At 36.3% G+C, this 25,844-nt stretch overlaps 1 protein-coding gene across 6 annotated transcripts in view; it reads right to left on the bottom strand.

The window, feature by feature from the left end:
• Positions 1–2,305: 2,305 nt before the first annotated feature.
• The window catches only part of ITGB6 (integrin subunit beta 6), a 56,627-nt gene continuing 33,088 nt past the window's right edge, over positions 2,306–25,844 (bottom strand). For 5 of the 6 annotated variants that reach the window (XM_040561798.1, XM_040561800.1, XM_040561802.1 and 2 more), the window contains 8 exons: positions 24,167–24,256; positions 18,829–18,963; positions 18,201–18,618; positions 17,037–17,259; positions 14,363–14,460; positions 9,403–9,522; positions 7,812–7,978; positions 2,306–5,909 (listed from right to left, as the gene is read on the bottom strand). In XM_040561798.1, coding sequence (XP_040417732.1) covers positions 5,808–5,909; positions 7,812–7,978; positions 9,403–9,522; positions 14,363–14,460; positions 17,037–17,259; positions 18,201–18,618; positions 18,829–18,963; positions 24,167–24,256 — 1,353 coding nt within the window. In that variant the 3' untranslated portion in view covers positions 2,306–5,807. Of the gene's footprint in view, positions 5,910–7,811; positions 7,979–9,402; positions 9,523–14,362; positions 14,461–17,036; positions 17,260–18,200; positions 18,619–18,828; positions 18,964–24,166; positions 24,257–25,844 lie in introns of those variants that run through there. The other variant, XR_005821110.1, reaches the window with a different exon arrangement.

Here is a 25,844-nt window from a genome sequence, read left to right as displayed (position 1 = left end):
GAGTTCTGTTATTCATCTTTCTTTATCTCTTTAGAATCTCACCATGCAAGAATTCAAAATTTAATCTAAATTAATTAAATTGGTAGCTGTACAGAAAATAACAAACTAAATTAAACATGTTCAGACACTCCTGTCCTTACCTTGGAATACAGATTAACTAAGACCAGTTCAATTCAAAATGGATGTTGTCTACACAGTTTTCATGGGAATTAGCCAACCTTCATTAAATTCCTAGATTTATTTTGGAATGAATTTCCTGAGTGCCACTTGTGGACAAACCCTGATGTAGAGTCTTTCCACACACTCTTTGGGAATACTAACTAATCATCCACTATGAACACAGTAATCACCATGTCCCGTGACAAGTCTCTATCTCTGATAAAGCTCTAGTGATTAACACCTGTATCTTCCAAATTCAGGGACCATAAGAAGGGGAATACAAAATCTATAGTTTACAGGAAGATGTTGAACTGGTTTCTTGTAGCTGCTGTCCCAGACAGCTTGAAGCAGTAGCTGCAGGTACTCTAGGATGAACATGAGGTACAGACCAATGCATCTATAAACATTCAAATTCTCTTGCTTGCCTATGGTTCATTTGATTGTCACCTTGCGAATTGGCTCATGACACATTACTACAGAGGACTTCCCCAGCAGACACTGAGGGGGTGTTGTCAAATATTTCTGTAACAGTTCATTGATTTTAAGGATTGCTAGTACCCTTCGTTTGAAGAGTTCCTTTTCCTGGTTTGATATATTTTCTGGATCAATTTCTCTAACATTTTTAACATTATTGGGGATTTGTTTGTGTGCTTTTCTATTTTTTTTTGTTTTTGTTTGTTTTTTTTATATGTCTTTTTTTCAAATTGATCATAACTTAAAATAGAAGCAACCTTTACATGGTTTGTTACATGGTAATTATGCTATAATTATAGGTCTGATTTTCAAGTCAGTTGAGAGTTTTAGAGAAAGCAAGTCTTAACCTCTCACCTAAGATGAGCAACAGCAGCCATAATTTGCCTTTGAACTAGAGTTGTTAACTTCGAAGCCAGAAGTTGATGGTACACGCTTTTCCAAACACAAGTAACATCCAACTGCTGAACACTAAATAGAAATTTCCTGTTTTTCATACATAAAGACCTCGTTTTTATTTACATTCGTACCTTGTCTAAATATGGAAACAGTAATGAAAAAGCCACTGTTGAGCAAAGTTAACCAACCTGTGGAAAAATAGCATTTTTAAAAATATATCATGACTTGAGAACTTAATCTATCTGAATACAGAAGTGTCTTGAAACAATTTTAAATTATCTAATTTGATTAGAAATAAAGCTAAACTGTAGTGTAAATAACATGAGGTAGGCAGAGGTTCCAACAAAAATCAGCTTTCAGTTCTGTCTGCTTTGTGCATAGCGATTGGTAGAACAAAGAGACTGAGCCAGCTTCAAGAAACAATGTTCTGATCTACTAAAATCTTTGAAAAGCCAAAGCTTTTTCATTTAGCCACACTGTGTGTAATTATTGTGTTTTTATTGCTATTTGTCAGTGTTAGCTGGTATATATCTCAGTGAAAACACAGAAGAAAAGTTTCTAAGCATGAACCATTCCTACAAACCAAACAAAATAAGAATGCATAGAAATCTTTGAGGTAGAATAAATTCTAAATTACATAAAATAAGTATACATTACACATTTATATCAATTTCAGTTTTAACAATCCACTGTGAAATTCAAGAGAACATGATATTATTATGTGCCTGGAGAATAGAATTGGCTTTAAATACAGCTCATTCAAGGATGCAAAGGAATATTCGCTTCCTCAGAGCAGGAAATTAGCAGACATCAAAATACATTAGTCTTGATTAGAAATAAAAAGTAGAGGTAACTTTCATATTAAACAGAAAACATGCACTTTGCCATGTAGTTCCAAAAAGATGTTACTATTATTAGACTTACAAAATTAATGGATCTATGGATCTTTAGCTTTAAGCAAGTTGTGTATTTTAGGTGCTATTGTATGAAAAGAATGCTATACGTAATCAATCATATCTCCAGAAATCAGTTGCTTACGGGATTCACCCATTAATCACTTCCTTGAAGAGTAAAAGGATCACAAATAAAAGATCATCCAGACATGTTAAATCTCACGTACTATCTTAAGAAAGGTAGAGAAGGAATTTATCAAATTAGCTGTAGGGTATGCCAAAGCATGAAAAAGTTGCTAAGATTAATCAAATCATGTAAAAAAAAGATAGAGACACATGATAAAATGGAAAGTGAAGAAAGAATAAAAGTATATAAAAATGCATTATATTTTGTAATCTTTATTGAAGGTTTAATAATCCTTCTTTTACAGAAAGAAGTTGAGGCATTTACCTGTTTTTTGCAAATAGACCAAGATAAAAAATACCTCTTATTTACTTTTAGATTGTGTGTGATAAGTACTGTGGGGCAATAAATCCCTTACACCCATTGCAAAAGAAACCTGGACTTCTGTATAACATTAGACAACACATGGAGATTATTGCACTTGACGTTTTGCTCTTGTATCCCGACTTATTACCCACTAGTTATATTACAAACCAAAGCTGAATGCAATCTGAACATATACAATACAGGTTAACATTTAACTTTTATAAATCAAAGGAAGAATTAACCACTTAATATACATTACTGAAAATACCATTTTACAAAAGATACACCAATACAACAAAATTGCTAATGATTTTTGTTTTTATTTAGTTTAACTCTTCAGTGAGTAGATTTTCTATTAAAAATGTTTTGGCCACTCTCAAGGTCCAGCCCCAGGTCAAAACAATATTCATGAAAACAGCAGAAAGACTTTTTCATCCCACTCACCACACACAAACCCACTCAGAATTTGGTGGAGGAAAAAGAAAAGGAGAACTTTGATACAAATACTACAAGATAAAATGATATAATTTATAAAAAGATATGAACACCACTCTTTTTCTAGGGTGAATGTAAAGTAAGATCCTGAAATTTAGTTGTTTTCTTTTTTTGTCAAAATTTATGATCTAAATTAATGCTGTTAAAAGAATGGCTCATCCCTCAATAACAGAAATCTTTCTCACTAAGCCCTTCTATTTTCTCTTGTCTGATGAATTCTTAATTATCTGAGTGATTTTCATCCTGAAAATTTTGAAGGTGCACAGCACATTTGTAGTGCACTCAGTTACAGCAGGGAAATTGAAGAACATACTGCCTAAATTTCTGTTCATTTTTGATAATTTGCAGAGAGATTGCTAGGAGAATTAATTGGAATGTAAACACTGCCTCCATACCAAATCAGATCTTTGCTGATGAGCAGAAGATGTAAGTGATGGTAACAGACTGCGTAGCTTTGTGAAATAAAAGCTCCTGTAGGAACAGGGAACATAGACCACTGAACATTTTATATGAAACGTGAACACCACTTGAGAATGTCTGAATACTGAAAAGTAGTTCAATGTTGAAATGGGTGACCTACAGAACAAGGGCTTTCAACCCTCATACTGAGCTGCAAAATCAGCCTTTTCAGACGCAGAACTTAAAAGATACTTAATAAAGAGTAAAGATTTTTTTTATACTTAAAAAAAACAAAACACTAATTTCCTCTAGAAAAAAGATGACTTCTATTTGAAAAATAGAAGAGTAACAGATAATTCACATGGGCTAAATCCAGGTTTCCCTGGTCCTTTGGGCATTCCTGGCCCAAATGGAATTTGAGACAGACTTCAGGTGCCACCTTTACCTGCAATGGGTTTTTATCCATGTGCCAGGGAAGTAGGATTTGGTACCACATGTAGCTTGCACTGACATTTGTAGGACTTTAGTGGTTGGAAGGGCTGCAGATGCAGGTCTTTGTCATGCACATTTTCACCTTGAGATATGCAAGAGTACTGAAGACTAAAGATGTGAACCTGTAATTAACTTGTTCCAGTTTAATGACAGCCATCATTCCCTTCACACTGCAATCATTTCTTACATGTTTATAGCATCAGTTCCTTTCCAAAGGCATCAGATATTGTTTATTTGCACAGAAATATATACTATAGGTTCTAATCCACTAATAGACAGTATTAACTGGTTTGTTTAAACAAAACAATCTTTGTAAACCAAAACTAATAGTTTCACTGAAACTAGATCCTCATCTGTAGCCATTGACTCCAGTAGGCTTTGGATCAGGCCCTAAAACAGGCATGGGTCAGACCTAGCTGATATATCAGTCTCATATCCAGTAGAGGCAGAGGATATAGAGACTGAGGTTGCACAGACTTTGTAAATATTCATTACAAAATGGACAAGTTTTTAGATCAAATACATAGTTTACCATAGGGAATGTACATAACTGTTTGTCTGTGACTGTATCAATGTACCTGTGTTTTCTAAGTCTTTTCCTGTAAGTATGTTTGTACGTACATTTTGACCATCTATTCCAGATAATTAAAAATGCAGAGGAAAAGTGATATTAAAAAGTAAACTACACTATTGTTAGCTTAAAATAGCCCAATACTGTAACTTTTTTATGCCATCATGTTAGTTGATTTTGTTGAGGATTTTTTTTTCTTAATGATATTCACAATATCAACATTACAATTTAAGAAGTTATGGTAAGCCATTAGTAACTAGTTAAAACTGAGATTTAAAAATCCTCATTAGTGTCATAGAAATGAATATCAAGTGGAATTCATAGATCTATTTGTTGCTTAGTATGAAAAAAATGACTAAAAGAGATGAATTAATTATTTCACACATGAATAAAATGTTTGGCTGCTGGGCATTAAAAGAACCTCCCAGTTTAGGATATATCAACAAAAAAATACTGCCTTTTTGTGTGACACTAAGTCTCGATGTATGAAATTTTCCTGCACATAAAGAGCTCGTGCAACAGTTCATGCAATGGTCCAGCATGAGAGGTTTATTTTCAGTGCCTAAACAGGAGATAAATGGTAAAAAGACTTGGGGGGGGGGGGGGAATTCTGGTAATCCTCTCATTTAAAGTTTCTCTACCAGGGCCACTCATTTAAAAATATTTCTGTTTTGCTCTTGATCCTCTCTACTGGAATTTAAGGGAAAGGGGGGAAAAAAGAACTTTATACCTGAACAGAAAACAACTATGCAAGTGAATATGAGGTTGATTTAGTTTTCCCTGAGATAACCTCAGGGAGTGGAGGATTCTTAAAGAACATCAAACAGCAACCAATTCAAGGACAAGGAAAGAGGAAAGCAGGACAAGAAAGAAGAATTAAAGAGGAGGTATCTCTATACCTTAGATACATGGAAGGTAGGCCATAGCAGTAGTTGTTTCTGATGAAAAACTATTCAGTCAAACAGGTGATATGAGGAACCTCTAACCACAGTAGTTTAAGCAGCATTGATGAAAAATTTATGGTATTGAATTTAAACCAGCCCACCAAACAGACTGGTATAAATACATTCCTAAACACAAACGCATTTGGGTTCTGTGGGTGAACAAAGTAGTATACAGCTTATTTTATACACTTAACTTCACAAAAATAAGCTTACTTTGATGATTTTTAATCCTCGGTAGTAATGAGCAAATTAAAAATGGTGATGTTATTTTTCTAAGGTGGGGGTGGTTTAATATCAAAGCTGTTTGTTTTTAATTTCTGTTAACCTTTACCACTGGTGCTATCTATAGTTTTCCCAACATAAGATATATTTTCTCTAACAGAATGATTATACTACTGCAACATGCGAACAAATATCACATAATCAGCTGAGAAGAAACAAATAGAGTTTTTAGATTTCCTGCCAGTAAAATTAAGTTTGTAGTGTCCAAAGTGCTAATAGAAATCTGCAGCCGTGGCTCCTTTTTGCTTTTCTTGGTTCTTGTAAGTGACATTTTTAAAAGTGCTTGTTGAGCCTCTGTACAGTGGATTTGTTTCCTTTAAAAAAAAAAAAAAAAAAGAAGAAGAAATGCAAATCTCAGTGTTTAACTCATCTTGCCATTGCTTCAGCTGCAAGCATATATTGATGCAAACCACTGCTTTTAACATACCTCTTTAGCAAAGGGTTAATTTTGATCCATGATTTCAACAATTGCTAGCCCAGTGTTGTGATACAAGTCTTATACACACCAGCTGGTACCACTCTGCTTCCCAACATGCAGAAGATGATTAGTACTCTACTTTGTGGGAAACCCAGGCCAGACACCTGCCTAGCGCAGCAATTTGTTCCCAGCAGTGGGCAATGCAGGCTGACCGTGGAGAGCTACCATGTGTTTTGCAAACCTCCCAGATCAGAGAGGATGTCATCCTTCTACAGATTTGTGTAAAGATATTTTATATCTACGCAAATTTTATCATCTAAAATATCTGTGGAAATAAATAATTTGCCTCAGACAGGTATTGTGTAAAGATGTCTTTTGCTTCTTTGGAGCCTGCTATCTCATTGTTCTTGTACAGGAAAAAGTCAGTGAAAAAATGTGCCATATTCAATTTCTCCAGTGATAATTTTATAGACCAGTATCACATTCTCCTCCCGCTATTTCTTCTCCCTAGTGAGGACTTCTGGTCTATTCTTTGTACAGAAGTAATTCTGTACCTTTGATCATTTCAGTACAGACTTTAGCAACTTTCTGATATTCCAAGATACTAAAAATTAATCCAGTCTGTCTCAGGCAACACAAGTCAGTTTAGGGTCAGAAACATACTTCCTTCCGCATCTGCCTCCCAGATTAAAGTAAGGCACATACTCAAACAATACTTTATCAAATACATAAGTTACTGTGTCCTAAATGTTGTGATTGAACCATTCTAAAAACACAGAGAAAATGCACAGAAATACAAAGAAAACTCAACTGTGAGATGTGACTTGTCAGGGTCTTCTTGTGTGAGCCCCACCAACTGCCACGTACTAGAAGGGTAAGTCCCACCTAGGCTTTTAATACTGGCCTCATTCCCTTTGTATCATTTCCTCTTGTGACAGAAAAGAAAATATTTCTATCAACTGTGTCCTTCTCTTCCCTCTTACCACACACAGCCCTCCTGAAGGATTAGGAAAACATTTTCAAGTGGCCTTGCCTGTAAGTAACTAATTTTTCCCATCTCAAAAACTGAAAGGCAGGCAGTGTCCATTCTTGCAGAAATGTCGCAATCATCAAGTTTTGTAGAGGAATATAGCTAAGTAAACTGTAGCATATTGCATATCCTCCTGACACCCATCAGAAATGCTTACTCAACATGATTTTTTTTTCAAAAAGTCTCAGAAGTCATAGAACTATTGCAGAAGAACAAAAAAGCCAAGGGCAGAAGGGAAATAGGAAAACGGAACGTGGTATCAGCTTGCATTAGACATATGCACGCTATAGATAGAAGCTAAGGGCTAGATTGCTCTGTCCTTTTACCTACATTTTGGACAGCTTACATTGCTGCTAAGTGTAAGTGGGCTCTCATTGTTATAGAGGCCACTGATAACCTCACTTTCCTACAGGAGGCTCTATATCTAAGGAGTATACCTCTGATAATTACGTAGGCAGTGAGCAACTTGGCTAAGATTAATCAGAGTTGAGGTACTAATTAAAAAAACAACTCATAAAAGTATTATCTACACCATTTTATATGTGGAAGAAAATAAACCAAGAGGTTGAACACTAGCTATTCTTCATCCCTAAAAAAAATTAGAGATTTAATAGAATTTTTCAACTTTATAGAATACCAAAAGTAATAAAAATCTATGAGTAAAGCCTATCAATTTAAAAGAACACAACCAAGACAGAGTTTAAAGATATTTGTGCATCATGCAACAAAATTAAAGAACCTCATATAAAATTAATGCATTTAACATACCGTGTGCCATTTAACTTTTGATTTTTCTGCTTCGAACTTGGCCACCTCTTTTCGGTCTTGAACTGACACCAGCAATTTCCATATACAAAGCAAAACAATGCCAATCAGGAGGATAGCAAGGGTGACACCCACCATTATCATCGGGATATTTGGAAGCTGTGGGCAATCTGTGAAAACAGAAATAATTATGACTGCAGATATCCAATCAGTAAGTTTTAGGCAATTAAAAACAAGCAAGAGCCATTCTGTGGTTCTCATTTGCTGGGAGCTGTGCATGCATTTTCCTCCAAGCCCATATTATTTTACTCCTACTAGCTTGCTAAAGGGTTAGCAAGCCTGAAAAATACTGCCTTGAAATGTAAAAAAATAAAAAAAGTAAAAGCTTTTTTACCATGTTGATTAGCAGCTGCTGAATACAGACCCAGATTCTGATGAGGAAAGTTAGAAAATTATTTTCCTATTTGTGTCTTTATAATTACAAAAATAGGGCTGGGTTGTATTTATATGTATTTAATAAAGAGAAAATCTCTCAGTGACTTACCTTTCAAATCTTGAGTGTTAGGGGTATAGTTTACAAACAAATGTGTTTCTTTAGTTTTAATTTTTAGTACAGCAATCTTTGCTGCAATCATAATTTATAGAAAACCACACTACTGATATTATAATAAAAGCTGCTTTTTTGTGCAGTGAAATCACTTTCATTATCACATGTATGCTAGAGAAAACCTACACAAAGGGTTAACAAAATAAATGCCATTTGTACTAACAGAGCTAAGTTACAAATTTGCATGGCTTTCCCTAAAACATAACCAACATTTAGTACTGAGACACTGGGTGTGACCAAAAAAATTTAATTTTACTGCCTGGAAGCCAAACTGCTTGGCAGCTGAAAAGTGGTGTCTGTGTTCTCTCCTGTCCCACAAGATTAGAAGTGTTACTGAAAAAAGTCAGTAGTGAAATAGCAGTAAATAAAAAAAAAATGTTAAATGAAAGGATATAAAAAGATCTGTTGAATATTTGTTATTTATGCAAGGCACTCAAAACTTAATACTACTACAACATTAAACATAATTATAAAGATGCATTTCGTCAGGTATAGCCAGTGTTTTGAATAAATAGTTCAATTTGCAAAATGTATGTCATTTCAAAGTGGATTACAGTTTTCTGATATAACACGCAGGACATTTGTTATTGTCATCTTAGAATTGCACAGTACTTTAGAAAAGTTAACAAACTCTTGCAGCCGTTGGGGTGATAAGAGGTTTATGGGTATGAAACTCAGAGACAGGTGAAGTGGCTCGTTTCAACCCACAGAGAGAGGCAGGGCTGAGGAGCAGAGTTCAGCAATGTCTGATTAATCCAGTGGATCATTCTGCCCATCTTCCATGGGAGACCAAGCACTTATTTTACTGCAGCATTAAATAAATGCTTCAGGAGGTGCTCTTTTGGCTGGGCAGAGGACAGTTATAAACACAAGGAGGTGCAGTGCTGTTCAAAGGAGCTCAGCTTCTGGCATTGCTCAAACTGATTGTCTGTCCCATCTGTGCTTTTAAACCAGATTTCACGTAGAAGAGGTAACATAACTGCTTACCTTTCTGCTTTATGCTATGAATGACTGTCCTTCCCTGTTCATCCACAGCCAGTAGAAATGTGGTTATACACTCATTTTCCCCCTGCAAAGAGCAAGGAATGGATTTATCCTCTGAAAAATCTGCAAGGGGGGAAAAAAGTCATCCATCAAATCAAGTGAAATTTAACATGCAATAACAAGAGACACTGCTGGTGTAACATTTGTCACAACCTTGTCTGTATACGGTAAAGAGTGAAAGATGAAAGCAGAAATACCCTCATAATTTCTACTAATTTTAAATACTTTTCTCCCACTCCAGGTTTTGTTTTGTCTTTTTTTTTTCTTCAGATTTTTCACTTGCACTTCAGAAGAACTGATCCAGGTGTTGTCAATCTGCACTGACCATCCAGTGCACTTTGCTAATCTGCTGTAGTGTGAATTTCAATGAATTGGAAGTAATTCTAATGTGCTTAACCACCAGCTGTCTGGGAAATGTAATAGTCCCCAATTATAGGACAAAGTAAACAGTATGTTCTCTTTGGTTTAGAGCTAGTCACATGCCTAGATTATGTTTCAAAAGTAGATACATACATATCAAACAGAAATGGAAACTGTTTAAAGACATTTACGTCTTCAGCAATAGATACTTCAACGATCAGTATGCCAAATGTTGTCATGACAGTAATATAAACAACAGTAATATAAATTAATAACAGAAAGCTGTGATTCTGGGATCTTTGTAATGTGATTCAAAGGGAAGCAAATAAAAAGTAACCTGAGATGACAGTCTGCCCCGGTTTATTTGTCTCTTCATTTAATGCAGATCTGCTGGAAAATTTAATCCTTTTTTTTTTTTTTTTTTTAAATGATTCCTAACTGGGAAACCTTTTCTGCTGAGAAAAGTTCATTTAAAAGGCAAGAGGGAGACAGGAGAAAGCTACCTGTGACAGACAATATAAAGCAAATAGGATAATTGAAAATTGAGACTACCGGTCCAATGCCAGAAATGCTGTAATTCTGAGCCTAACCATTATATAATATTTTCACAGGGCAAAAATATCCTGCCTTATAGCTTTGTGCACAAATACCTCTGTGGCTGAATGCTTATTATGTTTCCATATAACCCATGATTAAAAGACCATTGGAAAGCTAGGTATGCTTTTCAATACATTTTTAGAAAAACTTGTTCCATTTCTATTTGCAGAGGTTAAAAAAAAATATATCAAAAAAACCCACAACAGTAAACTTCTGAAACATTTTTGTGAAAATGATCAATTGTAACTGTAACCCTTCCATTATTTCTTATCCAGTCAAAACTTTTACTGAAATTTCATAGCAACTGTGCTAAAAATCTTCAGTCCTCAAACTTTGGCATCAAGAAGAGTAATGAAATATACAGTAGGAATCTGAGAAGAACAATGGATTTTAAAGTATCTATCGTACATGAAGAAATAAATTCTCACCTTTTTTTGATCATAAGGTTTGGTCTTATAGCAAACACTATTAGACAGTAAAGAGGGTACAAAAGTATAAACATTTGACTGCCCTTTTCTCTGCTTGTTAAAAAGTGAGAATCATGTCTGGTTGGATTTTAATAGAAACATATTCTTGATTTGTGCTAATCTTGTATTTAACCTGTTGCCTGTCCTTGATGTCAGAACAACACGTTATCTATCAAGGTGACAGGCAGACAAGACGTGCCAATTTATCAAGATTTGTTTTTGTTAAAAGGACTAAAACCTCCAGACTGAATGTACTGAATTAATGACACTCAATGCTAGGTCACAGTTCCAGTAATGCTATCACAGGTTTTGCAATATTTGTTGTTTCCCAACTCCTTTAAGCAAGCAGATCCAAAGAATATTAGCTTTTTCTTTAAAAAGGGTAGTTTTTAGCCCTCCTGAAAACAGAGAAAACCTTGCAAGCATGTTCCAAATATAAAACACAAACAAACAAACAGCAGGTAAAAACTACAAATATATTAATTATTTTTAAATTATATTTAATTTAATGTCATAATTTCAGACCAAGGCATGAAGAAATGTGATTATGTGCAAGGACGCAGAAATGAAGATGAAGATGCCAGTTCAGACTATTCAGAAAACAGTTTATACTTAGTATTTTTATTTCTCTGATATTATTTCTAGGATGATGGATCACTAAGGGAGACTACTAACTAGAATATTTTCATTTCATAGGTGCAAAAATTCACCTAGGTAGGTAAATTTCTGTAATTTACACCTATGTCATTTTCTGTGTTTTGTAGTGAAACGTAATACTTTTCCATCTTGTGCTTGCAGCCTAATTCCATTAATTTCAATGTGATTTGACATCACTGGAGTCACACAGGAAGAAGAATTGGGTAACAGTGGCAAGATGGATTCTCGAAGTATGAAAGACTACCTGTGTCTTAACAGACAATTAGATAAAATAATCAACAAAATTCTGTCTGGAAATTTAAATGTCATTATGCCCTTTCTTGTTTGCCTTTTACTCAACAGAATTGTTTTTCTGGGGGGCAGTTTCACTTCACTTTGAGACAGAACCATAGAGCAGCACTGATTGAGATTTATTTTATTATTTTTCAGGCTCCAGCATCCTCTTTGTTGTTGCACAGGGAATTTGTGTGGTGTCAATACTGTGGGGTGGGAAAAAACTCATTTTCTCCTAGGAAAGCATAACTGTCCCTGCTGGCCTTGTGGCATGAGCAGCCTGGTGCTCTGTGGCCAGGGTGGTGTCATGAGTCACTTTTTAGGAATTGCGATTTCCCCTGGGTAGCAGGTAGAGCAACAGCAGCTCCTCTTATACTCATCACGCAAAGGAGTAGCTAGCCTCTTTTTTGCATAAATATTCAAAACAGATTCAAGTAAATAGTCAAAAGAGATGCCTGCCATTGAGATGAGCCCCAGCTCAGAAAATGTGAGCACATCAGCACCTCCAAAGCTGCTGTGTCATCACGTGCCCTACTGGATCTCCAGGCCCAGAGGCTTCCTGCAGCACAGCGGTGTGAGTGACCTCGCTGCAGGAAAGCAGGAAGAGAAACCCACAGAACAGATGAACTGCCACAGAGCAGGCGAAAGGCACTGCCTAGAGTCTAAAACAGGCATTCCCAGGAAACAGAAAAATGTAAAGCGTATGCTTTTTTATGGCTCCCCAGTTCTAGCCACCGTGTTGCAACATATGCATGCAAAAGAGAAAGTAAACTTTTAAAGTGCTAATATTCATTCTAGCCTAGAGATATTTCTAGTTTTCAAAATGCCATGACAAATTAAAGAAACTGAAGTTTAAAACAGAATGAAGCATTATGCTACCATGTGAAATCACATTAAAAATCTGTCAAATACTGTGTGGTGCTCTAGTTATACTACTTTCAAAATCCTTTTGTTTGGGGCATATGGTTTTTATTTTTTTATTTTTTCAAGTCCCCCATCCCAGACATCTTAATGAGGCTACTTTGATGCCAAAACTAATCATTTGTACTATTACACAAGTAAATTAAGATGAAACAATTTGCATCGGCTTCTTCTTTTTTTAATTATTTTTTTTATTTTGAGGGGTTAGGACAGGAACAACTATCCAGCCTTCAATACAGCAGTTGCTATAGCTGCTGTAAGTAAATTTTAAACCTAAAGAAGTAGCTGACATCCTTGATCGGGTAAACACAGGGCTTGAAAAAGAAGATATACAGGAACAGAACATGCTACTGTCATTCTCATATTCCTTTTTCATGTGTGTGTGTGAACAGAACCACGAGTGACTGTTCCTGTTATTGATTAGTATTCCTAATATCTGAAAGCAGAATGCCTCATATATTCCTATCTGCAAACATCTGCTATATGGTGATATCAACCTGAAAACTTTGCTAACTACATAGGTACAATAGAAGTTCTTACACGTTTTGAAACATGTCAAGACATTTTCTTATTTATAAATAAATACTGACATCTTGAAAGGCATAGTAAAATAATAATGTAATAAAAATACAACATTTGAATTAGCTTTCTATGAAAGGGAAATATTTGCAACTTTCAAGCTCTATATTACAGAGTGATGTTATCAAAAACAAAAGTTGGAGCTTTGTAGAAAAGATATGTATCCGTGAAATTTTTGCATGTATACAGATGGACTTCCAACAGTTTAGCAGAGTCAATCCTTATTTATGCATACAGCATTCTGTGTTTCTATCCTAGTTATCATGTTTATCAGATTTAATGCTTACGTTACATTTATGATATAGGTATAACACACCTATGTTCTACCTCACCTAGGAATTGCTTTTTGCCACAGGATTGGGTTAGTTGTGTTTAGAATAAAGAGCCTACCTACCGTACAGGCAAGGACCTTCCTCTACAGGAGTGAAAAATGCTTCAATGCACAATTCCATTTAGTTATGTTTCTTACTGAGGGTAATATTTCATTCAAGGTCAATTCCTATTTCAGGAACTCTCATTGATGGAGCACAACTTTGAATTACTGTGGTCAACTGAAAGATGTGCTTAGCCTTTAGGATACCAGAAATGTCTCAATAAAACCTGACAAGCAGCAGAACGTCTTTGCCATAGGTTAAAGGACTGTGTCTAGTTGCCAAATGTAATCAACCATCTGCATAAGGATTGGAGTCGGGTTTTGAATTTGATTGGCAAAAGAAGCCCCACTGGAACTGACAGTACAGGCGTGACAACCTCAGGGGCTTTCATCAGCAACTGATTTTCAGGGACTGGTATTTATTAAATTCTGTCCTTTCTTACATAAACTGCTTATAAAGTAGGCATGATCCAGTGAGTTAATTGGAGGGGTAATATCAGCCCTGATCTACATTTCCTACTTACACAGAATGACCATAGATAGAGAGTGATTGCCTTATGGGCCCTAATATAATTCCACAGCAGAAAAACAAGGCTACTTTCAAAGATAAAATTACCGAAAGTGGAAGCTATCACTAATCACACATACACAAAAAAGAGAGATTGAGTATACAAACCCTCTGCAGTGCTGACAGTTGCATCAACTGATTTGCATTTTTCACTGCATTCTCCCTGCGACTTGTCATCAGAAGCCAAATGACATTCCACACAGCTCCTGCAGAAAACAATTCAGCAGCTCATCAATCTCTGTCTGTCACACAGCACCAATATAAAAGCGAGTATGTATGCATCTGCATTTTAAAAAGAGGCTAAACAAAAGGTCTTGTGCTATGGATACAGTAGTTCTCAGAAATATGATAGGGATTGCCACAAAAAAAAAAAAAAAAAAAGAACCCTACCTGAATAAAGGTATTGTGGATAAGCTCCCTCTTGTCCTCCTTCTCTCCCAGCTTATTAGCTATCAGACAGAACCCCAGGCAACATTATTTATGTGGGGCTATCAAAGACATTGGGTTACTCAGACATAACATTCATTTTCATGAATAAATATTCTGAAGTAAGCTTACACTAAATACCAGCCAAAGGAATGCCTATCAGATGAAGAATATTTGAAATCGACTTCAGAGAGATCAAGCTGGGGCACCTGTTTTAAGTCTTCCTTTGTTGAAAGTCGTTTGAATAATGTATTAAAACACAGTTCAGGCATCTCAACAGATGTCTCTCGAATATGATTACTTGTCTCAGGAATTATTTAGATGCTAATTATACTAATGCAATTTATTGTAAAAGAATTTCAAATTATTTACTTTATTTAATGGTGCAATGACTAAAATATTATTAAAACCACAGAGTTTAAACCAATTCCTTTAAAAGTCTCTAAAAATCTTCCCAGAAATTCAATGAGGATTTCAATAAACACACAGTTCATTCATGAAAAAAATATAAATAAACAGAAGTCATATATGAAAATCTCGATGAAAAAGGTATCTTGCTGATTCTTCATGATTAGCTTCAGCCAGATTCAGGAGCTGAGACTTTAAGAACTACCCTGAAGAACTGATAGCTTAAAGAAAAGAAAAGAGAGTAACAGCAACAAAATGACCCAAGAACACCTGGTCATCTCCTGTTGCACTGAGTTACATATATCCATGAGAATATGCTGAGGCTACTGAGATTATCTTCACTGGATGGAGATGACCTTAACGCTCGCTCACTCTGGAGATGATGAATAGTAAAAGCGAGTGGGTAATGGGATAGCCCCTATCTCACAGAGACAAATTCAGTGTTGTTGGTGTTTTTGTCATATTTGCCATGTTTCTCATACTACCACTCTCTTTTTCTCAGCTGCTGAACCATTCATCTCAGTCCCCTCTGACCTGGCCTTCTAGTGCTCTTGGTTACGCTACCCAGGTACGTCAAGTGCCACTCTTCTGGCTGCCCCTGCCTTGCGTCTCAGCAAGGGAAGTGACTGCAACAGAGACAAAAGATCTAACACCGCATAGCATGTTTAAATAGGCTAATGTAATGCCCATCATGTAACTTTATACTCTTCTTCTCTGCCAAATTGGGCAGAGCAAAGCAGCAGCATTGTACTTCGTGTTTAGAGCAGCTGCATGCAGAAGTTTCTATAAACCGAGGCCTGTGCGCATGAGCTTTGAACAAACTGTTTGGCTTGCTTTTATAGGTCAAATTCAGCACTAACATAAATGATAATTACAATGCATGCCATAGAAAAGATTCTCATCTCAGATATAGTGTAGACTGGAAAGACAGGCGTGAAAATACAGTGGTGGAGAGCTGGTGTGGAGGAGGAATGGGCCTCAACTCCGAGTAAGTAGATGTGACTTAGTGATGAAACAATAACGCAGCTTACTCTGACTCAGTACTCAGCAGGCAAAAAGTGTCATTAGTAACACATATTCTGTGTAGCCTATTTCAACCTCTAGCTTAAATTTCCACTAAAGTTCACTCATTTTAGGCTGACTTTAGCCCTGGAATAGCTCACCAAATGCAAGCACAAATGTGTGTATTTAGAGCGGTCAGCTTTAAGTCACACATTTTTTCATTCCTTTTCTTATCATGCACCACAGCCTACACCATGCATCACAGAAGAAAAGCTACATAAATTTTGTATGCTCAGTAAATAGAAGACACTTCACTATTTACAATCAATTTATCATCAACTTATACATGACATACAGCTACCTACTGATTTTATCCCCAGACTATGACCTAGTTTTATCATGGTTGGGCCTCTGTAATTCAACCAAGATTAACTGAATTTGGACTGTAAATTTGCACATGTGTAAAGCGTGAGCAGACAGCATGACCTTATTAGTTCATACATATGGGAACTGTAATGCAAATTCCAAACTTTTCTGAGTTTCTTCCCTGTGAGTCCTCATTTTTGCTATAGTAGCTATGCTGGAATGGTTTCATTCTGTATTTTGGACTGCCAGGAGATTCATCTGAATTTGTCTGATGTTATCAGATAAAGCCACCATTCTGATTATTAGTACAGCCAGAGATGGCAGTGAAAGTGTGTTTTACTTATGCTGCATGAAGGTGATTAAATTGTTTCCCTTAACTTTTTTTTTTTTTTTTATGCAAGATAAACTGATAATAAATGGTTGATGTATGATTTATGACTACCCCTCTCAAAGGGGAAAGAAGTTCTTGGGTTCTGGCCTGTAAATCTGATTTATGGTTGTGGCAGTAAGCACGTTGCTGAGGCAGTATAGGAAATAGCTCGATGATACCAAAATCAGAGACACAAACCCAGCACATTACCGTCTAGAGCTGCAAGGGTCACCACACAGAGGGCATTTTTCACATGTTTGGCCTGAAGCCCCTGGATGTGTGCAAGCACACACCCCACAGATGCATTCGCCTCTCCCACTGCACAGTGTCCCATCCTCTGAAATGCAGGAGCCAGTGTCAGTTGTGCAATTACAGTATTCACCAGTCCATCCACTGTGGCACACGCATTCCCCACAGTCACAGTCACCATTGCCTGGGAAAACATATATTATACTTCAGAACAGTCTCTCAGTATGAATCGGAATGATGACCTTTAAAATAATTCTCCGTAATAACAGATATTTTCACCACTCCAACTCTTCTCACTCTTAAACCTCTTTCTTCCTCCTCTAGCATTTTTAGTTTTAAGCCAGAGGATTTTTTATTTTTTATTTTTTTTATTTTTTTAGCTTAGACTGGCCATAAGCCAGTGCAACTCCGTTCTCTTCACTGGAGTCTTCCACATAGATTCTTATCTCCCAACAGTGCACAACTTAATGGGTAAATCTTCTTTCATTTATAGCAGCATAAATCCAGGCTGTCTATTCAACACAATCTCGTTGCTTGTTCCTGCCAGTTTAACACTATTCCTATTGTTCCAGTAGAATCACTTCTGACGGATAATGGTATAGCCCAGGAAAAAGATATGAATACAAATCCTCAAATTCTGATTGTATCATACTCACATAACCAAGAATAGTTGAAGTCATTTAGATTACTTGGTTGCAATTACAATAAAAAATAAAAAAATCAGAATTAGCCCCAAAACGGTTAAGATGGCTATACTTTAATAATTATGTCAGGGTGAAATTGTACACTGCTTAATATCAACGTATGTCAATAAACTTAAATTTCTTCTGAGCTACAACTGTTTGCAACCATTAGAAGTCTGACCCAGTGTGCTGGAAGTTGGTATGGTCCAAGAAAGCTATGACAATTTATACTAGCTATGGAGTAGCTAAGTGTCTCATTTTAAAATTGAAAATAGGGTAAAAAAATATTTATTGTTTCAAATCTAAAGATCATTCAGAAATACTACATTATAGCACTTTATACAGAACTGATTATAATTGAATATATAATGAATAGAGATTCACAAGCTCATGAGAGTGCTCTAAACCACAGACACTAGAAATAGCTCAAAAGGGAACATACCTCCACACTGAAGTCCTCTGTGTCTCACACATGAGAAGTCATCGCATTCACAGTGTGGCCCATACACTTTTCCATACATTGATGGGTGGCAAACGCACTGCCCACAATAGCAGTTACCTCTCCCACTGCAGGAGCTCTGCTCCACAGAGCCCTTGCAAGAACCTGTGCTGAGGGAGTTCTCATCACACTCGCAGTGTGGACCCATGTACCCAGGGTTGCAGATGCACACTCCACACTCAAAATAGCCTTTTCCCTTGCTGCATTTTGAGCTGTTCATCTCAGCATCGGCCTGACAGTTACAGCTGCATTGGGGTTGGATTTCAATTTCCAATGTATCACTGAGACCCACAGGTTTTATCACAATGTGCCTTCTATTTTTTTCACAAGCTGATAGACTTATGTTCACGTTGAAAGAGACCTGGAAGAGAAAATGGTGTCTGATCAGATCTGCAGCATACCTAGGTCTGCAGGATATTCTGGAGATACATGAATAACACAGAACAAGATTGTCTTAGATACTGCCTGTTTTTTGTAACTGGCTTGGAGGAAGATTATTTTATAAATTTAAAAAAAAAAAAAGTGTTCTAAATTCTCAGGAATTAGTATCTTTTAAGAGTCTGTTCCTTACCGTGTCTCCCACTTTCACATGAGAGCACTTCCTCTGATGTGGAAAAAAGGTCCCATTGTTACAGATTGCAGTGAAAGAGAGATTGAGTCCTTCTGTGTCTCCAAAGACCTCCAGCTCTACTTCAGACCTCAGCTCCTTAAAGGAAAAGGAGTGTGATGAATGAAGCGATAACATTGCCAAATGCTGCTAATGTTCCACATCTGTGTAACATGGCTTGTAACTTATCCCAACCTACATGGGAGTAAATTCATGGGTTTGGCGCTTTATTTACATACTTCTTTATTGCAAGAAAAATGGAGAGCAAACGAAACAAAGAAAGTGCCGACAGAGCTGGCTTTCAGTTAAAAGCAATGGTGGTATCAGTTTAATATCCGGTATCATGGTGCTTATTTCCTGCTCTTGTAGAAGAACAAATTCAATGTTTTATTAAATCATCTTTCATTACTAAGTGCTCTGTTGACTGATACAGGCTTTTCTTTAGCTCTGGTCTTACCGAGGAATGGATTTGTGTTTCTGATTGCTTTGGTAGCATTGAGCTTTTCTTGATTAGCCAGCCTATGCCAATATTGGTCCCTGTTTATCTCTGCTATTAGAATCAAACCTTACAATCTTCCTTCCAGCAGGGCAGGCTCCAAGCTCAGTTTTGCGTTAATGCAGGGCCTCCATGACTTCACCCAATGTTTCCAGAGCAAGAGCCAGAGTCTATCTCCACGATTAGCTCACACAGCCGGGTGGCTCACTCAGTTCCTTTTTTCTCCCGATGGAAATTCTTGCTTCATGAGCTGTTGGTGCTGTTTCAAGATGTATTCAACAACACTCTCATTTCTTAAATTAATTTGTTAAATCAAACTTTCATTTCTTAAGTGAAAAAGGCTCTTCATTTTACTTCCTGAATGCTCTCATACCCAGTTGTTTTTTTAATATTTAACTCTTTAAAATATTTTTATAGCAACTTTGGTTATACAACTTAGCCTTAATCCAAAGCCTATAGCAGACCATGGGGAAATTCCCTATGACTTCATCAGACTGTCGATCCAGTAAATGGAAATTTTTCAAAAGCACCTAAGCAATTACGGCGCAAAAGACTTGGCTTTGTGCTCTTGCAAGTTTAATTGCCTTACAAAATACCCACTGTACTTCAATCAGAGAGTGAGGATCTTGCTGACCTTACCTCAGTGAGTCACTCTAGTAAAGGCATCAGGATGATTCACTGGAGTAAAGGTCTGGTGGGGTGAAAACAATGACACTACCCGAAACTAAAAGTAGAGTAGTTACAGACCTGCATAGAAAACAACTCCCTGTCCTTTCCAAACATCCTAGATTCTCTGGAAGTTCATCCTAGAGTCATGGCTGGATTTTTGGTTTGTTTGTTTTTATTTTTAAATTCCTTTTTATTTGGAAAGCCTTGTCAGTAAACCATAGCACTTTAATAAAGGATAGCAACACCTGTCATACAAGACCTATTCACATAATACCCAGTGCTCTTTCCAGCATGCATCCAGAGCAGTAAAACTGCACTGGGCATCAGGTTATTCATGTTGTGTGGATGTGTCCAATTTTCCCCTCACATTTGTCTTGGAGTACAGTGCTCATGTTGCTATTGAAACAATGCAGAGATTCTTAGAAAATGATTTGTTTGCAATAGCTGGACTCTCAAAAAATGACCAAATACGGCAAGCCTCAAGATAAAACTGTGAAAGTCGGTATGTGTTAACATTATAGGATATATCACCAAATATTCCCTCTTCTGTCAGCTGCAAAACTATGAGGTTCAAATAGAGCGCAGCTATGAGAGAAAATTCAATGCTGCTGAACACAAATTTGTAATACATTGAATCGTGTTGCTTGTACCAGGTCAATATGAACATGTTTCCCTTAGCTGTTGTGAGACGTCCAAACACACGCCTTAATCCACTGAAAATGAATGCATGAACTGTGATAAACTCCAGTTTCTTAGATCTATATCTGTGGGGACTTCTAATGGTGGTTTAAATCTCCTAAGCTGCCTGGCCACTGTCTAGGGACAAATAGCAAGCAGTTTAGTGAGCTTTAAGCCATTCACAAAGAAATATTTGCAGTTCAAAAATTTTTCTGAATTAATCAATAGAGAAAGCAGTGTTTCAAACTTGTTCCCTTGTGTTACCTGTCCTGTTTTAACATATTACTCCTTTGTGTTATTATCCTGTAAGTTAAAAGGGAGCAAAGCAGTGGGGGGAAGGAGGGAGCAGGGGGATTGTGGAATGAAATTTTTCTAAAATTTTAAAATCCTGGAATAACTTCAATCAAAAGGCCTGGTATGTGCCACAATGCAAGATAGACTATGATTCTGCAATACAAAGCTATACAGAATTTAATGTCTGGCAGGCAGAAATATGCTTTCAAAAGAAAATGAATCATACTTGGAAAGAACACGAGAACTCCTTGTAACAAATATTTTGACAGCTCAGACTTTCTTAACTTGCTTACTTCCTCTCTGAAGCTTTTAGATAGCAACGCATGGTAAATGATATTAACAAACCTTGTGCTTGTATAGCAAAGACTCTAAAGCACTTTAAAACTGTTAAAAGATTTAGCCTAACACTACTCTTCTGGGGCAAATAGTTATTTATTCCTTTTTTGCAGTTAAAGAAACAGAAATACCGGGAATCAAATTACACTTCTAGGAGTATCATAAAAGGTCTGTGACAAAATTGGAATTAGATTTTCTGTTCCACATGTAATTTTTAACCATAGGTCTACCCTCATTTCCCATTTCCCACTCCAAAAATTCAGATATCTTCACTTATGTCAAATACAGTGTTTTTCAGTGTTTCCTGCCTGGAAAACTTCCAATCATGAAGCAACAAGGTTGTTAACCTTTAAGGTTAAGTGCAATAAAATGGGCTCTGGGAATTTTTGAAAGTGTGACTTGTTGCTACTTGTACAGTTTGTACACTTTGAAACCTATATGGGACTTCAAGAATCTATGAGCAACTCTGGTGGATGGTCCAGTACCTGCTCTAGGACAGGATGAGCTATGACCTGAAGGTAAGAGCACAGCTCCTGCAGCTGCCTTCCTGCCATGACTGGAGAGGACCAAGCATCGAGCTCATAACCTCCTCCAGACCCTGCCCACAGCTTGGCTGAACTTGGGAGCAAGCAACTGAACTCCTTTTTGCCGCAGGAGGTGTTGGAGACAGAAAATATCATTAGGTTCAAACAGGGAAGTAGAAAAAAAACATAGCATACATGAGCAGACGCTAAAGGAAAGAGGCAAGATAGATATCTATCTTGTCTCATATCTATATATAGATATATATCTTCCCAGCTTCTAGCAAGACAGAAGAGACCATAAAAATACAATTAGAGGAAGCACTGTTCTGCACTTTACACAACGTTACAACAAAGTCTCCAGGACACAACACTGGGACAATTATTTACATTTTTCCATTACTCACTGGCCAAAAAAAAAAGAAAAAGTATTTCAGCTATTAAATGTAGTAACCTCTGTCTATAAGTTAGAGTATCACCCTGAAGAAATCCTGAGAGGAGGCAGATGTGACTAATATAATGTTAGACTCCAGAAGCGAAATTCTGGTGCTACTGGACGTTTAGAGGTAACTTTACTTGTGCAAAAGTTTCCCCTCATACTTGTTACAATTAATAGACTTCCAAGATCAACTTTAAAGTTCTTCACTTATCTAATTTTACATGTGATAGAGAGTCTTCTGGTATTTTATATTTCATTTTAAAATCATAACCAAGCAATTTCACTGCTCTTAAAAGACTTAAAAGAATTTGGTTTGCTTTGCTTTTCTGTCATCAGTACCAAAATAATTTTGGGGCATAATAATGATGGTCTTATGCTGCAGATCAGAGGAGGAACATCAGACAGAAAAACAAACAAACAAACAAATTTTTTTAAAGAAAGGAAAAAAGAAAAGAAAACTCAACAGGGAAAGAAACAGAAAATGTTTTTTGCAATGAGTTATTTTTCATTACAGCTAACTGTTAGAGCAGGTTTTTAATGAAAAGGAGGGTGAGAGTGAAGAGAGAGATCTGTGGCATATCATCATACAAGTAAATGTATATATCTGTGTAAAAACCTGTAAAACTGTCTAAAAAATATTCCTCTGAAAGAAGAGAGCCAGGCAGCCAGGATGCATTATACAAATGCAACTCTGAAGAGCAGCCCTATGTTTATGTTCCTGTCATCTTTACAGTCTTTCTTGGTATTATCTAAACAAACAAACACATTCAAGTCTTCTCTTGTCTCCTATGTTCTGCTTTTTAAAAACCTCAGAACAGCCTCACAGGGGCAGCATCAAATTGCTAACGCAGAAAACAACACTGATCACAGACTAGTGCTTTCTTCTCCCACATATTCCTGCAGAACTATTGGATCTACACTCCAGTGACAGTTACTGATAGGAAGAGAACTGTGTCACTGCAGAAGTATTGAACTGGAAGACCTGCATTCCTATATTAAAGAAGGCTTTAGAGTAAGCATGAAATAGAGGACTATGAGAAAGGCAAGACAGATGACATACTAATGTGAGTTTAGCATTCCAGCACAAGTAAGGAGTGACAGAAATTTATGGGAATTCTGTTTGGAAAACTATAAACTATATGGATATAGTTCTAAGTAACAGAACACTCAACCTTAAGTGATTGTGATATCACTGGTTAATGGAGATTTAACGTACTTTAGAAATAAACCCAACTAAAGCATGCAGAATCCATAATAAACCTATAAAAGAAGCTTTTCAGCAAAGCACCGCTACAAAACTGCCTATGCCATGCTACCTGCTACCACCTCTCAGTCACTCTCCGTAGTGCACTGCATAGCAAAAGCAAGTGCTAGTTACATGTAGTGTCCCATTTTCTTTGCCTGGTGACGGTTTGATAGCTAACAGTTAACAGAAGTTAATAGTGAATTGCATGACTGATGTCTTACTGTTGTGGCTCTAAATCCTGATTTTTAACAACAATTTATAAATGGTAATTTTGACTTTCTAATCTACAGAGTGAACGTTGCCAAAGCATTCAGTCTGTAGCTTAGAAAGTCAAAATTTAATTTGGTTAACTAAGCATTTCAATAGTGTAACAAGTTAAAGTTTTACAAGTAAAACTACTGTTTCTGTGCTCACTTAGTCCTGAGGGTGAACAAAATCTTTACAGGAAATCTTTACAAAATCCTTACAGGAAAGGTCAACAACTAAGCACAAAAAAATATGTTCTTGTAATCAGTGCAGAAAAAAAAAATCAAAAAAAATCAAAGACGCTTGTATTTACCAAACTGCAATCTGACTTTGAAAATACAGACATGCAGGAAGAAAACACATTATAAACACCTTACCTGATATGCAGCAATTATCAACTGAAGAATATTTCCAGAATCCTTCTGCAGTCGTCCAACAGTAGCTCCAGGAATAAGCTTTGCATAGTTCTGAAAACATGAAAAAATGAAAAAAATTAAACATGAAAAAAGACTAGATGATAACGTAGGTGACAAGGAGCTATCATCTGAAAAAGAATGAAATACCTCGGAGGCAACTGAAATAAATAATAGTCACATTTTCAAGGACTCTTGCTGACTCAATAACACACTTGTAATATCAGTAAAAATCCTATTGATAAGTGCTAGTTTCACTGACAGTGGGACAGGAACTGCTAAGTGTGCTTGGAAGTTTGATGCTGTAGTATTTTCTAGCTATATTTTTTAAAATTTAGAATGAAAAATTCTAAATTTTAAATTCTCAACTGTTGATAGAATGGTTCTTTCAACCATTGTGATTTTCTTTAAAAAAAAAAAAATTAAACAAACAAAGAGATTCAGCTGCTCAACTGTTGCTGTAACATTTGAGTCTTGAACCCTACATTCAATGACAGCAGTCAATTTTTTTGTCCTTGCAAGAAACTGAGAATCTTGGAATCTTGTTAGCAAACACACAAAAGTTAAGAAGTTTCAACTGAGGGTTACAAGAACTTCAAACAAAGGCCCTTAAAAAACTGCTGCTGGTTTCTGATTGCTGTAACACCCCACACATTTTCCAGTGATCAGGCGCTATGACTGATTGTATGTTGACTTTATGTTAATAATATAGTGCCAATTTAAGAATTTATTTCAGTGGTAAGTTTTCTTTTTCTTTTTTTTTTTTATTAAACAGTATTGTGACACTAAAATGACATCTAGCAGACAGACTTTAAATATGCTTGATTAAAATTTATCTTGCCTGATTGTTAACTACATGAATTTCACCTGTTTGTACCTATGCCTTTTGAGAATAGTAGATGGTCATAGTTAAAAGCACACATTGTAGCATTCGTTTTCATCTGTAATTTATCATAATATCAATGCTGTTAATTTAAAAAATTCCAGATAACTATTAATAAACATGGATAATTTGATACACTTATATCGCCCTATACTTCAATCTCCAAAAGCACTGTGATTACTTTATACATTATGTATGGAATACTTATCATTCGTTAGATTTCTCAAGTGCTATTGTAAATCAGTGGGATTAACTACATTTTATGTTACAGCTGGTGACTTTGCATTCCTGCCTCCTCTTGTGAGTAGTGCTCTCTCAAGTATTCTGAGAATACTGAAAGTCTCCATTTTGTAAATGTGGACCTTCCAAGAGCCAATTATAAAAAAAGACAATAGACTTGGAATTTAAAGTCTAGCATCCTTTAATCTGTGGAATGCTAACCAAACAGCGGGGATATCCTGTTCTGAAGACTTTATCTCCTCTTTGAAGAAAAATTCACTGCATACTAATACAAAGATGATGGTGCATTCCCAGTCTAAGTGTGAACCTCCAGCTCGTTGGTTAAACCCTACTTTTTAGCAAAATTTCTAATAACCATTAAGAGGATGAGACATACTGATGCTTTTGGAGTGCTACCACCACAAAACTATCCAGAGGATGCCATTGAATTTAGTCTTCAGGCAAATATTCATCAAAAGATGACCTGCATTTTTCTAGAGATTCTCTCATTCATGTTAATGCAATTTGAGAATTATATGT

Source organism: Cygnus olor, chromosome 6 (assembly GCF_009769625.2).
Source record: "Cygnus olor isolate bCygOlo1 chromosome 6, bCygOlo1.pri.v2, whole genome shotgun sequence".
NCBI lineage: Eukaryota > Metazoa > Chordata > Aves > Anseriformes > Anatidae > Cygnus > Cygnus olor.
The sequence above is the reverse complement of the archived record's forward strand: the minus strand, read 5'-3'. Positions and strand labels throughout refer to the sequence as shown.